This window comes from Hyaena hyaena, unplaced genomic scaffold, assembly GCF_003009895.1.
Source record: "Hyaena hyaena isolate Hyena2069 unplaced genomic scaffold, ASM300989v1 scaffold_148, whole genome shotgun sequence".
NCBI lineage: Eukaryota > Metazoa > Chordata > Mammalia > Carnivora > Hyaenidae > Hyaena > Hyaena hyaena.
In genome coordinates this window covers 2316645-2334173 of record NW_024080780.1, presented here as the reverse complement: position 1 = coordinate 2334173, position 17529 = coordinate 2316645, and the positions used below count along the sequence as shown (strand labels likewise).

At 45.4% G+C, this 17529-nt stretch overlaps 1 protein-coding gene across 2 annotated transcripts in view; it reads left to right on the top strand.

Moving 5' to 3' along the window:
* The window catches only part of MYO10 (myosin X), a 232790-nt gene that overhangs the window by 119515 nt on the left and 95746 nt on the right, over positions 1-17529 (top strand). For both annotated transcript variants that reach the window (XM_039238829.1, XM_039238831.1), the window contains exons 5-9: positions 11022-11156; positions 12930-13054; positions 13521-13534; positions 13647-13731; positions 14318-14421. In XM_039238829.1, coding sequence (XP_039094760.1) covers positions 11022-11156; positions 12930-13054; positions 13521-13534; positions 13647-13731; positions 14318-14421 — 463 coding nt within the window. The remainder of the gene's footprint in view (positions 1-11021; positions 11157-12929; positions 13055-13520; positions 13535-13646; positions 13732-14317; positions 14422-17529) is intronic.

The window sequence follows — 17529 nt, the reverse complement described above, 5'->3', positions numbered from 1 at the left end:
GTACCTTTGAATTAGCTATGGAAAAGAGACCTGCTGGGTATGCTGAGGGAATGATAGAAGGCCAGGTTTATTTCACTTTTTCTGGCAAAGCAATAGGGTCTTGACATCTCTGTTTCAGCCAAGTTGTTCTCATGTATTAAACTACCAGGAGACTCACTGTCACACCCAGTCATTAAGAACCGTCTCAAAAAGCAATAGAGTATATTTCCTTAAAAATATTTCTTGGGGCACCTGGGTGGCTCAGTCGGCTAAGTGTCCAACTTCGGCTCAGATCATGATCTCACGGTTCGTGAGTTCGAGCCCCGTGTCAGGCTCTGTGCTGACAGCTCAGAGCCTGGAGCCTGCAGCCTGCTTCAGATTCTGTGCCTTTCTCTCTCTGACCCTCCCCTGCTCGTGCGCTCGCTCTCTCTCTCTCTCTCAAAAATAAATAGGAAAAATATTTCTTAATTGTCATTAACTAATTCAGACTGGCCTCATCACTTAAACTCTAGTGACAGCCAATTGGATCTTTCTCTTCTTTATAACCCCCGGGCGGATAGTCACAGCACGTGCCGAGCCTCCCTGCGAGTGAGCTTTCTGCGGGGCCCCGGACCCCTGCATTCTTTCTTGCTTCCTGGCCTGCGTTCCTCGAGCGCCGCCATCACTGAGAACCTGTAGTTACCAAACGGCTGGTGTGAAAGATTGTGCCTTCTGTTTTCGGTGACTTTCTAGTCCCAACCTGTGGCTAAATCGTTCTCTTATTTCAAAGGGGAAGGACAAGGCTGTTTGGATTTAGATGCGATGATAAATAAGACCCCTCCTTTCCCCCTCCGGCTTTCTGAGTCAGTGGAAGTAGGTGGGACAGACGGAGAGCCATAAGTTGGCTTTAGACTTGTAGCCAGCGGGTGGCTGACACCGCAGCCCCACCTGATCCGCAGCCCCACCTGATCCGGATACAGGCAGGTAAGCGGTGGCCGCGCTCACTGCGGGAGGCTAATTCCCTGCCCAGCCCTCCCCCTGCTCACCAGTCAGGGGCTCTGTCCTGCCCCTGTAGGGAGGGCGGCGGAGGGGCGGGGCAGGCAGAGAAGTCCCCTCGTTGAGACCTCAGAGAGGGGGACCCGAAGGCCCCCAGCCGAGGGAGACCGCCATCCCACGTGGTATGTGTTTGGAGATGAACGCGCTCGCGGGGTTTGAAGGGTTTCTGTGCCAGGAACTTTTCAGGCATCGGCTCCTTGAAACCGTCCAACAGCCTTTTACTGTCTGTGGCCCGTTCTGTAAGCCATGATGGTGCCACTGGAGAAAACCAGTGGAGAAACCGCTGTAGGGATTATATTCTTCCTGCTGACAGGTTTTGCCCGTTATTCTTGTGCACAGGTCCTGGCCTCCGTAACAGGTCAGAGTTTACATCCCCAGATTAGCGGAACGGTGCCTTCCTCTTCCTCATTCGACCTCACTCTCTGCCTCTCGTAGGGGAGGGAAGCTTCTGGACAGATATGCTCTCTTTTCTTTATCACTTTTATGGTGCTCGTGTCCTGGGCGGTGGAAATAACTTGGATGGAGGGGCCGTCCATTTAGTTAGTGAAGTAAATATGAATCATTTTGAGTTGCAGCTAATCACAGTAGCGCTATGTAATCTACTTTTTTTAAAGGGAGGGGGGCTTTCAAGGGTCCCATTGCAGATAAAGGAACTTGCCTTCTGACTGCAAGCACGCTGTTTGAAGACTCTTCCGATGATTTCACTAAGGTTCAGAAGTTAGAATTTAAGATCCCCATTTCAGCCTGCAGAATACAATTTAGTAAGGTGAACAGAAAGAAAGAAAACTTCATCTATTTGAAGAAGATCGAATTGTTTTCCACACTTAGGTAGCTAAATGTTTGCCATTGACAATTGCCTCTGTTTCCTCACTTTCATTGGAAAAAAATGAGAGGATCACTTTTCTGTCATTTGCTAGACAGAGCAGCTTAGGAAGAAAGTGAAAAATCAAATGAGGTCAGTGTGCATGTGCGTGTGCGTGTGTGTGTGTGTGTGTGTGTGTGTGTGTGTGTGTAATAAAACGGAAAGGGGTTAGTAGCATTTTCATGCCAAAGACTGTGGTATTTAAAATAAGGTGGGAGGTAGAGGGCAAGTGGATCCCGGATAGAAAGCTCCCATTGTATAATGCTGATGTGAACAGAGTAACTCTATTTATCTAAATTAACTCAGGAAATGGAGTCTTTAAGAAGAGTTCTCATTAAAATGTGTCTTGTTTAATCTCTCTCGTTTTCTTTTTTTAAGCGGGGGTTGGGGCTTTGGGAATTTACAGAAAATTGAGTATAAAAATAAAAATTGCAGGTCCCTGGAGCCCTGTGTAGATTTTCTCAGGCATGGTCTGCCCCCTGGTGGCTACAATGTGTTTTGCTACTTTGAAAACACTTTCTCGTGCACATACCTTAAAACCAGAAAGTAGGCCTATTTGGAATTAAGACTTCAGAGATCAATTATTCCCTCATTTCATGGGCCTGGGTCACTGGGCCCAGGTCCCCAGCTGTTTGGTGGACATGCCGAGTCTCTAGGGTTCTAGCCCAAGCCTCTTATGTTGGTCTCACTTACAAGGTTATTACCTCTCCTGAGATCTAGTTTTGCCTTTTTGTGCACATTGAAGCAAATGTCTATGCTATTGTAGCTTTTAAAATATGAATATATGTTTAAAAGTTGAGAATTTTTTTTTCACCTAACTGGCAAGATCGACATTTGCTTTTGTTTGTTCTGGTACATTCTACATCGACCTCAGTTTCTCACACACTGATTGGGCAGGGTTTACTTTATTATGGTCTGTCAGTATACATGACCTTTGGAGGTATGTAGTGTAAGTAAGGCTTGTGCCAAATTCATCTAGGAAATTCGCTGTCCGGTATCTGGTAGAGGGCCAGCATTCAACAGCTGTCAGGGCAAGTAGGGGTGTACCGAGTGGGTGGGTTTAGGACCTTTGCTTCCTTTGCATGCTCTGGTTTTCCAAAACTGGAGCAATTTCTTCTTTTCTGTCCTAGAATGATAATTAAGTGTTCCGTCTTTTTCTATTTCTAGTGACATATTTAGAAATTTTGGGATTGGAAGAGTGAACAAAACTTGTGTCCTGAATTAGGCACCAACCTGGGGCGCCTGGGTGGCTCAGTCAATTAAGTGTCCAGCTTCAGCTCAGGTCATGATCTCATGGTCCATGAGTTTGAGCCCTACGTCAGGCTCTGTGCTGACAGCTCAGAGCATGGAGCCTGCTTTGGATCTGTGTCTCCCTCTCTCTCTGACCCTCCCCTACTCATGCTCACTCTCACTCTCTCAAAAAATAACAATTTTTTTAAAAAGGCACCCTGAATTAGGCATGAGGCATGCATTGTGCTCATGTAATATGCAGGTTACGCTGCTAGACTTTGGGGGTTATAAGAAAAAAGAATAAGATCCGATCATTGCTTTCAGGAACTTCTCTGATGGGAAGAAATGATTGATAGACATAATTTCAATATAGCCTCCCAAATGCTATAATAGGAATATGTATGTTGGTAGACCATGGAATTCAGGAAGGAAGGAAAGAATTCAGGCAGTACTTCACAGAGAAAGGGGTGTATTATTATGAGCCAAAGAATGGGTAGGAATATGGCCGGCACAAAGGAGAGGAGTAACACAGAAGCATTTGTAGGAACCTAGATATTTGCAAAAACAAGGGTACATAGGAAATAGAAGGTAGCCTATAAGTCTGTGGGGTTTGCTAAGAGGTATGAGCAGTGGGGTTGGAAAGGCAAAGAAAGGGAACTGAAAGGTACGTGTGTATGTAACCCTCAGACAAGCCCAAGAGTCACTTTCCGAGGCTCCGTGCTATTGAGTGACTTTCCAGAAACCTCAGCCGAGAGCAGGAGACCCAGGATTGAGCTTCAGTCTCCCTGTGTCATTGCTGAACAGAATCCTGCTTCCTGGTGCAGGGCACACGTTCTGAGCTTTGTCCTGCTTGCCGAGACCTGTGTGCTGAAACCTGTGCGGGCTGAGACTTGCCTGAGTCTTCTGGAAAGCAAGGGAGTGACTGACATAGATCTTGAGAGAGTCGTGTGAATTAAGAATTTGGTTCACACGGGATTGAGAATGTCCGTCGACTGTCAGCAAGCTCTTCTATAAAGAGCCAGGGAGTATGTACTTCAAGCTTTGTGAGCGAGTCCGTCTTGTTACAAACTGCTCAACTCTGTCCTTAGAGTACAGAAACACCCGTAAACAGTAAGCAGGTGAAAATCTGGGCTGTGTTCAATAAAACTTTATTTATAAAAACAGGCAGCAGAGCTGATCTGGGGCCATAGTTTGTGGGCACCAGTGCGGGTGTCTGGGAGACTAGCCTGTGTGGGTGGATAAAGGGCTTTGTTCACCTCGAGAGGCCCTTTCCTTCATGTGTGTTCTGATTCCCTCCTGTCTGCTTTCTTGGGGACTTTGCTCTGTCTTTGAGCCTCCCTGCCCCCAATCCTCAGATTTCTCTGGTTCTGCTGGATCATTGGCATTTCTAGTATGTTCCATCCTTTAAATTTTTTTTTAAAGGTTTTTATTTATTTCTAGGAGAGAGAGAGAGAGAGACAGCGTGAGCAGGGGAGGGTCAGAGAGTTAGGGAGTCACAGACTGAAACAGGCTCCAGGCTCTGAGCTGGCAGTCAGCACAGAGTCCGACGCGGGGCTCGAACCCACGAACCGCGAGATCATGACCTAAGCGAACGTCGGACGCTTAACCGACTAAGCCACCCAGGCGCCCCTATGTTCCATCCTTTAAAACCCTAGATGCACCTTCAGTTCCATATTGCCCTCACAGCACACACCTCCCCGGCTCCCTCCATGGTGCGCCGTCACCTTGGTCTCTTCCTGGTTCTCTGGGTGCTCCCCAGTGATCCTCCACGGGCTGCCCTTCCACCCAAGTGTTCCCTGTCCGGGTCTGCAGGACTCCCTGGGCTCGGACGCCCCCGGCCGTCTCTCCTCGGACTTCCAGATGTGTGTCCAGTGCCCCTGAGGGGTCCTGTCACAGGGGTGAGACCTGTGTGTGTCCTACATCCGTCCCAAGCTTCTCCAGAACCGTGTTCCTCCTCTCCTGTTCCCGTGCTCGGCAAGTGGACCCCGTCCTACTGGTCACAGGCCTGACACCAAGAAGTCCTTCTGGGAACTAGAAGTTCTCCTCCTCCACAAGCCGCCTCCCCCTCCCCCATTAAGGTAAAACTGTGCACAGTAAAGCACCCCGATCTCGTGGAGCCAGCTCACTGGGTTTTGACAGCTGCCCGCGTTTGTGCTGCAGCGCTCAGCTCATCCCGCTGGCAAGCCCCCCACCACCACCACCCCCCGGGTCTCGGGTCATTCCCCGCGCATTGCTGTCAACAGCCCCCTGACCAGGGCTGTCAGAGTCATCACCCCCGTGCCCCTCCCCCCCACCATCTTTCCCAGGACCGCTCACTTCTTATCTCTGCCGCCCCCCTCATCACCCTTCTGTCCTCAGGTCTGTCTCCTCTCTTGCCTCCCTCCACGCGTTCACCCCACTCCCTACTCCGCCCAGAGCGATTCTTTAAAACCTTGAACTTGATCATGACACTCCGGCTTCGAAACTGTCTTGTGACTTTGCTTCTGCCTATGCAAATGTCTCAAAACTTTGAATATAGCCTGTGAGGCCCCACATCAGTGATTTGGGTTCTTCTTTTTTTTTTTTTTCCCATTGTCATAGGTTTTTTGTTTTGTTTTTAGCAGGATAAACTCCTTTTGGTTCATCTACAAGAACACGTGTTCTCGGAAGCCCATGTTTGTGTTAGCAATCATGTTGGCGCCAGGGGTTAGGGCTGTAATTGCCGGGGGCTAATGAGAAAAATGTAGGAGTGGATGTGTAAGTGACGTGTTTGCTGCATGTGGCCGTATAATAACACCGTAGTTGCCCTATGAGTTCCTGTTGTATGGCGGCTGGAAGAAAGGAATGAGGCGGAATAAATGAGTCAGCATGCCGCCCGTGGTGAAATAGACACGCCAGGCCCCGTCACACTACAAAGAGTTCTTCAGCTCGAGCAGAGTGACGCTAACCAGTGGCATAGAATCAGTCCTGTTCATTTGGATTTGGGCGTTTTTTTTGGTGTTCTAGTTTTGCTTGTATTCTTAAATCTGGCTTTCTCGTTCTGTGATTACGGTTAGCAAGGAAGGAGGTGTGTACCTCGTTCTGGAGATCACTGTGCTGTACTATACGCGCTCTGTCATATTCTCCATGTTACCCAGCAGGTAACGCAGTCTGACACTGCCTACCTGGAGATAATGTCCCATCCCACAGGTTAAGGGCTCAGTCCCACAAGACTGCCCCCTCCATGTTCCCTACCCCCCACTTCAGGCACCAGTCACAATTCCGAGTTGTCACCTGTGCTTCTGATTGAACTGGCTATAGATTGGAGGGTCCAACGGATCCCCTCCTTCGTTTGATTAATTTGCTAGAGTGGCTCACGGAACTCAGGAAACCAACGTGCTTACTGGATCACTGGTTTATCGTGGAAGGGTACGACTCGGGAAGAGCTGGAAAAGATGCACAGGGCGAGATCTGGGGAAAAGGCCATCAGCTTCTCTCCAACGGTTCACTAATCTGGAAGCTCCCAGAATGGTATTTCCCACCCCCATTTTTTTGGATTTCTATGCCAGCTTCGTTACATAGGCACAATTGATTATATCATCAACTATGGGTATTGAATTCGATCTCCAGCCCCTCTCCCCTCCCAAAGGTCAGTGGTGGGGGGAGGAATTGAAAATTCCAACCTTCTAATTCTGTGACTGGCTCCCCTGGCAACCAGGCCCCCAGCCTTTGGTTACCTGGGTGCTTCCCAAAAGTCACCTCGTTAACTGCGTAATGACGTCTTAATTGCCATCATCACTTAGGAAATTCCAAGTGTTAGGAGCTCTGTCAGAAAGGAGGATGAAGACCCAATACATAGTTCTTAAAATAAATAATCACACTATCACACAGAGTTAGCAAGTATATCGTATGCAACGTAGATCATAATGATGGTTAACTTGAAAATGTCTGGATTGGGGGGATTCATGATCTTCCTCCCCACCCTACTCCCCTATTTAATGTTTCTTTAGAGAGAGAAAGAGTGAACAAGTGGGGGGTGGGACAGAGAGAGAGAGACGGAGAGAGAATACCAAGCAGGCTCCTTGCTGTCGGCACAGAACCTGACACAGGGCTTGAACTCACAAACCTGTGAGGTCATGACTTGAGCTGAAATCAAGAGTCAGATGCTTAACCAACTGAGCCACCCAGGTGCCCCTCCCCAAAGGAACTAGCTCCACACTTGACTGGAAAGCAGTGACCTCTCAGTGGGGCCTCACTGTCACCCCTTCCGTCCGTGGACTTTGGCCGTGCTGGCTGCTTTTCCTTCCTCCAGGGCGCTGAGCAGGGTCTTCCTGCGGGTCCCCCCGCTCCCTTCAATTTTCACCCAATTATCTTTTGTGCGTGTTTTCATTTTTTGGTCTAAGTATCAGTGCACCACCCTACCCACCCCCCATAAAAGATCGTTACTGAACTCTTACCGCCCACCTAAATCATTAGCTCTCTTGTCCTCTGGCAGATTTGTGACTCCTTGTTTAATGTCTTTGTGCTGCTAGATCATAGACAGACTGTGTTATTTTGCACATCAGTGCTTTCCGAGCCTTTAGTGCAGCCTGACACATAGTAGGTGCGCAGATGTTTAAGGAGGGAAGGAATCACCCGCGGAGATGCTTTTCCTCCATTGCTTAGAAGATTACATTGGTTTGACCCTCAATAAATCTTTCATGGAGAAGGTTAAAGTCACAGGCAGGGTCAGGGGCGGGGAGAGGAGGAGGAGGAGGGGCAGGCTTACATGAACATGAACGTGTATGACCTGCAGAGAGTCTGTCACCTTGTGATCAGATTACCTTTACTCTGCCTTGTTCATGTAACACTTCCACACTCCAAATTTAGTAGCCACCACCTGCTACCTCCTGGCATAGTCCTCCCTGAATTTCGTGAAACCGCTTTTAAGAGTAGTACTTCCCAAACCTGGCTTCACAGTAGACTCCTCTGGAAATTTTTATTTTTGTTTCTTTTTTTCTGTTTTTAACTTTTATTAATTTATTTTGAGAGAGACAGTGCAGGCAGGGAAGTGTTTGAGAAGGAGACAGAGAATGCCAAGCAGGCCCCATGCTACCCATGCAGAGCCCGATGAGAGGCTCGAACCCACGCAACTGTGAGATCGTGATGTGAGCCGAAACCAAGAATCAGATGCTTAACCGACTGAGTCACCCAGGCGCCCCTGGAAATTTTTTTAAAAATACTGACAATTGAGCTGTACCCCTTACAGTTCAGAATAGCGATGTACCAGGTGATTCTAATGTGGAGCCAAGTTTGAGAACTGTGGTCTCAGAGCACTGTTCAAGTTGGCGTTTTATTTTTGTTTCAAGTTTTAATTCTGTACCAAAAAAGGTGTACTTAAAGAAGATGCTTGAAGAACGTATGAAAACCGTGGCTGCAGATTGCTATAGATCCATATCCATGACTGGTTCATGGTGAAGTGAATCTTGGGTTTTCTCTTTGACCAAGTCTTGCTCTTGACTTTGAACGGTATCCACTCCATGATCATATCTTTGCCTGCCATTTGTCAGGGCAGGCTAATGGCTGTAACAAACAGCACCCCCAAAATTTCTGGGACATAACACAGGAATGCTTTACTTCTTGGTCGTTTCGTAGCCCCACATGGGAAGGTAAGAGACAAAGTCATTTGTCTTGGGTCATTTTGTTTAGAGATGTGTCAATCCTGAGGGCACCCAGGTGGCAGGCATGGGAGGTAGAGCCCAGAGGACCATGAAGAAGGGAATTTTTACCCACCAGACAAGGAAACGGCACATCTCCCTCTTGCTCTGTTGTTCAACTGCCCTTCTGTTCCATTGGCCACATTCAGTCCCTGTTATTCACTGATTGCTGTCCTTACTGCAAGGGAAGTTGACACGTCGTCCACTTTCTTGTGCTGGCAGATAAAGAAGTGCGTTTGAGGAACACATAACATCACTTCTGTCTCAAACATTTAAACTAGAGAACTTCGCCCTTTTAGTTGTATGTGTGTGTGTGTTTTAATAGAGTCAACAGCTAGATAGACATATGTATGTTTTCAAGTATCAAGAATTACTTAAATCTCTCCTTGCAGTTTTCTTAGTTTATGTTACTCGTTCAGTGAATCGCTGCTGAATCTCCTGTGTGCCAGACACTGGTCTAGACAGGTGTCAGTGATGCGTAGATGCGTGCTAAGCCCTGTACTAGGAAGATTCTCACTGATGGTAACAGAAAACCCAGCCGGAGTTGTCCTAACTCAGATGACATGGGCAGGGCGTGTGGATTCAGCCACTCCTGGGTCTTCTCTGATATTCTTGGCTTTTGTTTTATTATCTCAAGGTAGGTGTGGATTCCCAGGTGGCGTCTGTAGCAGAGGAGATGTTTCTGCCTGGTGTCTCTTGTGTACACACAGTTTCCCCAGGAGCCCGTAGCATGCTTGACTGGAAGTCTCTCTGGCTGGAGTCCTCACGCCTGCCCGTGGCCAAGCCCGTCACTAGCAAAGGGAATGATATGACTGAGATTTGCCTCAACCCATGTAGATTCCCCGTGGGTCTGTGGTAGCTAGCCGGACGTGGCTGTTGTCATCTCTGAGTCACCCCCTCTCCTTTATTACATGTGGTTGATCATTTACCATTTCAGCAACATTCCTCTTTCATAATTTCCCAGCTCTTGACATTCAACAAGGGCAGCCTTGTTGGGACCCTGTGGCGCTCATCTGTGTGTGTCGCCCATTTAGCAATTATTAAGGTGCCGCTTTGATATATCGTTGGTGTTGCTGTTCTGTTGCGTAGACCTTTAGTTTACTTTTCTTACAAGTTCCCTGCCTTTTACTACTTCCGTTCTCCCCACAGTACCAAACATGGCACCTTACACAAACTTGAGTGTCTCCTTTTCAGTCCCTGATCTCCATGCCTCCTTGTCCATACGCGGCGTGGCTGGGCTTGTCCGGGACGTGCCCCCCAGACAGCAGCTGATCTCCCGAGAGCCCTTGCGCTCCTGGAACATCACCTTCAGAGCTGGTTCCTTCCAGGCCACCTCAATGAGCTTAGTCTTCGCTTTCTGTCTCCTGTCTCCTGGGATTGCCTCTGAGCCACCAGACCCGATCCTGTAGATTGTTTCTCTGCCACCTCTGACCTCAGTGCAGCTGACCCAACCAGAATCCCACCCCCCATGGGTCTTCCCAAGCTCATCTGGCTCCGGTGCCCAAATCCTTCCCTTTCCTCTTTGTGCGACTTGTGTTTGCCCGTCTGTGAAGGTGCAACTTGAACCTTGTTTACTTCTCTCACCAGGCTCCCCTCTCCTTGCACTGCCGTGTTCTCTTGCCCTTCGCTGTCACTACGGGATGTCGGACTCAGACCTGGTGTCACAGCGAGACTCGGACGCTTAGCCACAGACTCCCTTGTAGGATTGTTTTGAAAGTGATGATAAAGCGATTCAGTGTGGCCCAAGTACCTGTGGGCTCATTCCCTTGTCCCTTAAATCGTATTTATGAATAATTGCATTTTTAGGCGTATTTGGGTGCTTTCGGTTTCCCAGAATGAGATGGTTCATGTGCCTGTTTGTCTAACAAGTGTTTACCAAGTGCCTCTCCCCAGCCGGGTGCTGTGCTGCTGGATGGGATACTCTGGTGGACAAAGCAGAGATCCTCGCTCGTTCCGGGCCTCCCCCGCAGGATAGGCGCCTTCCCAGCCTCTTACCTTAACTTAGTAGGAAAGGTTCCGTTTAGCTCCTGCGCCGGAGAGGCCATCGCAGTGTCAGAAACGATGTGGCCGGAGCTGTGACCGCCCTTCAGCTTGCCTCGTGGGACACACATTTCACCCTCCGTTTGCCCACCTCTCCACAGGTGTTCTGTGGACAAACTGGAGGGACATGGATCAAATTGGGTTTTGTTTCTTTTCTTCTTTCTCTCTCTTTTTTTTTTCTTTGTAATTGGAAGCCCAAGCTTGTGCATTTTATTTTGCAGCGGTGAAAGTGGGGCGGGTAAAACCGAAAGCACCAAATTGATCCTCAAGTTTTTATCGGTCATCAGTCAACAGTCTTTGGAGTTATCCTTGACAGAGAAGACATCCTGTGTGGAACAAGCTATTCTCGAAAGCAGGTATTTCTTTATCGTGTTCCTTATTTCAAGTGAATCGGATTTACTGTCCTCTCTGTTGGCTTATTGAAGGACTAGTTATAATCCGTTGGTCTGTTTTCTCTTTTTCTTCTCTTTTATTACGAACGCCTCGAGGAGAAGTCCCAACATGCACATAGCGGTTTCCAATAACCTGACCGCTTCCCCGCCCCCCACCCCTCTGTCCATCCCCACCCCTGGGCCAGGTTTGAGTTGGTGACTGACTGATTCAGAGGAACATTCTACAGCCTCGTCTTACAGCGAGCCCTTGACTCACTTTTGTGGAGGCATTGTGAGGAGCAGAAATGTCAGGGTCTGACCTCCGTGTTAGGACTTAGCCCAGGAATGAGAGACCTCTGCTCAACACCCCACCCTTTGGAGGTACTTTGTTGGCAAGGTGGCATTTTTGTCACCTTTCACGTGGCAGAAGATCACTGAGACCTTTGATGGCAGGGAGCCATTGAAAGAGGGCTGTGTGGGGAGGTATCGTCTGAATTTTTATTTTATTTTCTAATTTTTTAATGTTTATTATTGAAAGAGACAGAGCATGAGTAGGGTAGGGACAGAGAGAGAAGAGGCACAGAATCTGAAACAGGCTCCAGGGTCCGAGCTGTCAGCACAGAGCCCGACGCGGGTCTTGAACCCACAGACCGCAAGATCATGACCTGAGCTGAAGTTTGACGCTTAACCTACTGAGCCGCCCAAGCGCCCCTGAATTTTTGTCTTAAATACGCACTTGCCAAACATCTGATTTGTGCCTTATAAGATTTTAGACCCAGTAAGGACTTCACAGATCCTATTATTTACAGTTTAGTCCAGGAGTCAACAGAGTACAGCCAGATGCCCGTAACCTGTGGCTTCTTTTTGTTTTAACATTCATATGCTTTTTTAAGTTGTCATAAAATGTACATGACATAACGTTCATAATTTTAAACATTTTTTCAGCATACAGCTTGGTGGTGGTAAGTACATTTCATATTGTTGTATGACCATCACCACCATCCATCTTCAAAATGTTTTCATCTTCCTGCAGCCTGTTTTGTAAATAAACTTTTATTGGTACACAGACACGCTCATTTGTTTCTATATTGTTTATAACTGCTTTCAAGCTACGGTGGCAGAGCTGAGTGCTTACAACAGAGATCACGGTCCCCACAGAGCCTAAAACATCTATTATCTGGTTCTTTACAGAAAAGTTTGCCACCTCCTGATCTGGTCTGACTCCGTGTTACAGGTGGAGAAGACCCAAAGAAGTTATTTATAAATGAGTTGCCCCAGGACAGACAACAAATGGGTGAAATGCCCAGGACTGGGGCTTTTTCAGTTGCTGAAATTTAAGTTGGGGGCAGGGGGTCTTTTCCTGTGCAATCCCTGGCTTATGTATATAAGCCCAAGTTAATTTGTGCAAGTTCAAGTCCTAGCTGGTACAGGCTGTAAGATCTCTCATTCAAAATGGATAGGATTATAAGCCCATTTCAGCAGGGGCTTTGGAAATCTGGCTCTTCTGTAAATAAACCCAGTCACTGGGTCAACCAATCATCATAGTGATTAGGTTTTCTGCACATTGTGAAATGATGCCCACGATACATGTCCTTACCATCTGTCACCGTACAATTGCTGCAGTATTGCTGACCTAGAGTATTAGAGTACTAGTAATCATAGTCAGTACTAGGATTACTGACCTAGAGTCAGTATGTGGAAATTGACATCTCGTGGCTTGTTTGTTTTATAACGAAGTTTTTCTCACTCCTGTTACAGCCCCATCATGGAAGCTTTCGGCAATGCGAAGACCGCGTATAACAATAACTCCAGTCGCTTTGGGAAGTTTGTTCAGCTGAACATCTGCCAGAAGGGCAACATTCAGGGCGGGAGAATCGTGGATTGTATCCTGCTTCATTTAGTTCTTGCCTTAGCATTTGACTCTGTAAATACAAACCGGTCGTGGTTACCACACGGGCAGTTAAAGAAGGTGAAACAGTTCAGTCATTGCTCTGATATCACTATGTCGGACCTGTTAAGTATTCTCGGAGGTAGCCATTTTTTCTTGTGGAAACTTCTGATATTGTCTGTAATCTGGAAAAGTGAAATCATCAAGCATCAGGTGTTTTGTGTTTGAAATGAATTCTGTCAAATAGTTCAGCACCTCCGAGAATGGTACGTGTCCTTTTGACTTGGATTTAGGTGAAATGGTCTGCGCTTTGTTGGCTTGTCTCTTGACACGGGAAGTTTCTGTGTCAAAGAACAGGGATTTGTAATTATTTGGATCACAAAGAAGAGAAAATTGAAGGGTAAGGGAGCATGTGATATTCTTGTTTTATTCCTTGACTTGCCATTGCTTTTCACATGAAGATTTATTAGAAAAAGTAAGTAAACATTTCATCCACGTTTTCTTCTGTAGTAATAATTTTTGGAAATTACTGGCTTGTGTTAAACAGAGGAAACCTCTCTGAATAGAAATCTGATTTATCTCCACAGAACCGAGTAGTAAGGCAAAACCCCGGGGAAAGGAATTATCACATATTCTATGCATTGCTAGCAGGGCTAGAACATGAACAGAGAGGTAAGTGATGGGAGCCCAGCAGAGAAATACAGATTAGCGACTTGTTTTCCCTCGAAAAGCCAGCAGTAAGTGGGAAGACATCTCTTTGGGCCGGAATGGTGTTCCATCAGTTGAAACAAAATGTGTGAAAGAGACTACCAAAAGATGCTGAGTCTATTTTAGTGGCAAATAATGTAGGGGAGGAATCATCAATAGAGAAGTCTTCTATTTCCTGTTTGTTTTTGGAATCTTGATACTTTTCTGACTTCTATGATACTGATGCGTTGTAACTGGGTTACTTTTAAACCACACCCACCTAAAGCTAATTTCTGAACATTTGATTTTTAAGAGAGAACAGCCACAACAGGTCCTCATCAGTTATTTTTTAAATAACGTTTTCTGTCACGCCATCTAGTTTAATGAGGTCATTTTTGTTTTCTCTACATGATGATTCAGAACTTTTAAAAAAAATTTTAATAGCCAACTGTTAGCGTAGAATTATTTATGTACTTTATTTTTTAAAGTTACAGAGTGAAAACGCTCTTGCATTCTGCCTTATCCTGGCCAGTCAAGTACTGATATTATGTTTTTCTTTGTCCTTTTGTAGAAGCGTTTTATTTATCGGTGCCAGAAAACTACCACTACTTGAGTCAGTCTGGATGTGTAGAAGACAAGACAATCAGTGACCAGGAATCCTTTAGGGAAGTGATTGTAAGTTACTTTGTTCTTTTCCCTTCTTAAGAGTGACAGCCCCTTAAAAAGAATAAGTGACAAGCTTCATTTTGTTTCAAAAAATATTTTGTTAAGGAAGTAATTACATTTACACTGCTGTGCGAGAACAGGTGCTTTCTTCTTATTCCAAGTCATGATAAAAGATTGTCCCAGACTGGAGGAGAATCCTCTTTCTTTAGAAGTTGGGTGAATATATGTGACATTCAGGACAGATGGGAAGTTGACTTGGAACAGTCTATTAAAAAAATAAATAAATTGGGGCACCTGGGTGGCTCAGTTGGTTAAGTGTCCAACTTTGGCTCAGGTCATGATCTCCCTGGCTTGAGTTCGAGCCCTGCATCGGGCTCTGTGCTGACAGATCAGAGCCTGGAGCCTGCTTCAGATTCTGTGTCTCCCTCTCTCTCTGCCTCTCCTCCACTCACACTCTGTCTCTCTCTCTCTCAGCAATAAATAAACAATAAAAAAATTTAAAAATCATAGGCTTGGCATTGGATCATGCCAAGCTTTCTCTTTTGAGCTTATAAAAATATATATTATATATATTATATATCATATTAAATATGTATGTATTTGTGTGTGTGTGTGTGTGTAAATTTTTTTCTAATAACCATTTCCATGACTAAAAACAAATCTGTCAACCATTGGACCAAGTGACTGTTAGGGTCTCGTTTGTTACTCGTAGCCTAATTCCGATAACGAATTCTGACCGCAAGAACAGTAGTCACCTTACACCTCTGAGGTGTGCGTACGTGAGGTCTTGTGGTTTTCTGATATCACAAGGACTTGTTATAAGGTCACAACATTTAGGTAGCCTGGTCATGGAGCTTTATTAACAGCCCCACCTGATTAAGAATGGTGGGTAGGTTTTGCCAGTGTAGTTCTGCCAATGTCAGAGTCATTACTCTAGTAGCTGGAGACCGTGATCTAGGGAGGATTCACCATCGTAGATGCAGCTGACATCGAGCACTTACCACATGGACTTCCACGGGCCATCTCCCTCATTGCTCTGAACCCTGTGAGGGTAGGAATCACAGTTGTGTACACTCCGCAACCCAGAGAGGTGGGTGACCAGTCTAGCCACACACAGTGCCCAATAGAGCTGGTGTGGAAACAGTTTAATTCCAAAGACTTTAAACCACAAGGCAGGTAGGTGGTACCTGCTTCTGGCCCACCCTAGATCTGTCTGTCAGGCTCTTATCTTTATAGCTGTTAATGCTTCTCTCTTCGATATCCCCACTTACTCTTCTAGATTGGTCTTAAAAGTGCCTTGTGGAATGAAATCGGGGTATTTTTTAAAGTGGGTAGATAACATACATCATTTTTTCATGTGTTGAAAATGAAATTAAAAGCAGGATTGGCTTTAATGTCAGGATCATCTTCCCCCCTGTCTGTCTTTTATCTGTCATTTACAATTCAGTGGGGCTTGGACTTCTCCTGCCCAGTCTCCTCTCTTGAACCTGTTAACAAAAAAGCCCCCTGCCCACAGTACCTTTTGCTGCTACGCCGGACAGGACGGCATGGGGTTTGGCCCTGCGAATTGGATTGTATGAAATGTGTTTTTAAGTATTTTAAATTTTCTTTCCCAATTTCATTTTGCCCTTGGATTTGTCACTACTCAGTCTTTATCCCATTTCAATTTATTATTGTCTTCACTCTGTGTTAGAATAAGTATAAAAACTCATTCTTATTTTTGGTGGAGAGGGTGAAGAAAGAGTTGTCAGGATTTTTTTTTCCTGTTTTATTTTTCTTTCTTGAAGCTGGAGAACAATGCTTTGTGATAGAAGGATATTGTGGCAGGAGACAGACGATTATCCCAGAAATGGCGGGTCTCATACTGATGAGCTCACTGGCCACTAGGGTGCACTGGGTCCTCCCCTTGCTCTAGAAGTACTCCTGTGAAGTTACTCCCATGGCTTTCTGCTGCTTTCCTCTGGGGGCTGCATTTTCTGATTCAGAATCCTTTGTTCTTTTTGTTAGCTCCTGGTAAACTTCTGGGCTTGCCCTGCCTTCGGTGCGTGCTGGCTCTTATTTTTCATTTGAAAGAGTAGGTTTTGGCCTTTAAAATCTGATCTTATGATGGAAAGATAGATCATCTAGAAAGGAAGAAACATGTGTATGTGAAATTGATAGAGATGTACACAACAAGCTTACAAGTATTCCATTTATAGAATCCTAAATATTTACGTTGCGGTTACTTTTTAGTGTCAACCCACCAGAAACGTAAATGAAAACTTAGCTGCCATTTATGAAAATCAGGAACATGCAATTTTTACTTTAACCTTCTGGAAGTTAAGCAGTGCAGTCAGAAAAGGAAAAAAAAATGTGCACCTTTTCAAAAAGGAGGAAAAACACTTTTTTCTATAAAAAGTAAGATTTTCTCCCTCTAAACCTGCAAGAATCACAAATTGGGGCATGGCTTAAATAATTGGTTATATTGATAAAATAAGATCCATTACAGCAAGCAAAACACGTTCTAGTATATTACATGGAAAATTTATTTTATAACTGAGGAAGATAAGCTGCAACACTGAATAATTCTATTTAAAAAAGCATTTTGTGTATAACTTGATACATGATAATTCATAGAGTAATTACATATGCAGACAGAAAGCTGAGACAAAAGTATACAAAAAACATTCTTTCATGAGGCAGAAGTCTACAATTTTATTTTATCATTGTATGTTATATTTTTACAGTGAATAATCAGCTTTTATGATTACATAGTTATGATTACATTCCTAGAATCATAATTTCTATACTACGGGAATATAATAAGTAACCTATCCATACCAGCCAGCCCATTGTTCTGCCTTATGCAGCACTCTGTAACCAGCAGTGACACAGGGGTGGTTAAAAAGAGACACTGAAGTCTTCGGGCTGAAATTGGTTTTATATATTCAACGTGTTTAAGCACCTGCTGTATGCCAGGCACTGTTCTAGGCACCAAGAAGGCTGCAGTAAGTAAGCCACATCTAATCCCAGTATTCTACTGAAGAAAGGAAAATGATTGGACCATATTGTACTGCTGCTTTTAATGTAACCTGGCTCAGTATTTTCTTATAAAATAAAACGCCACTTAAATTTGCA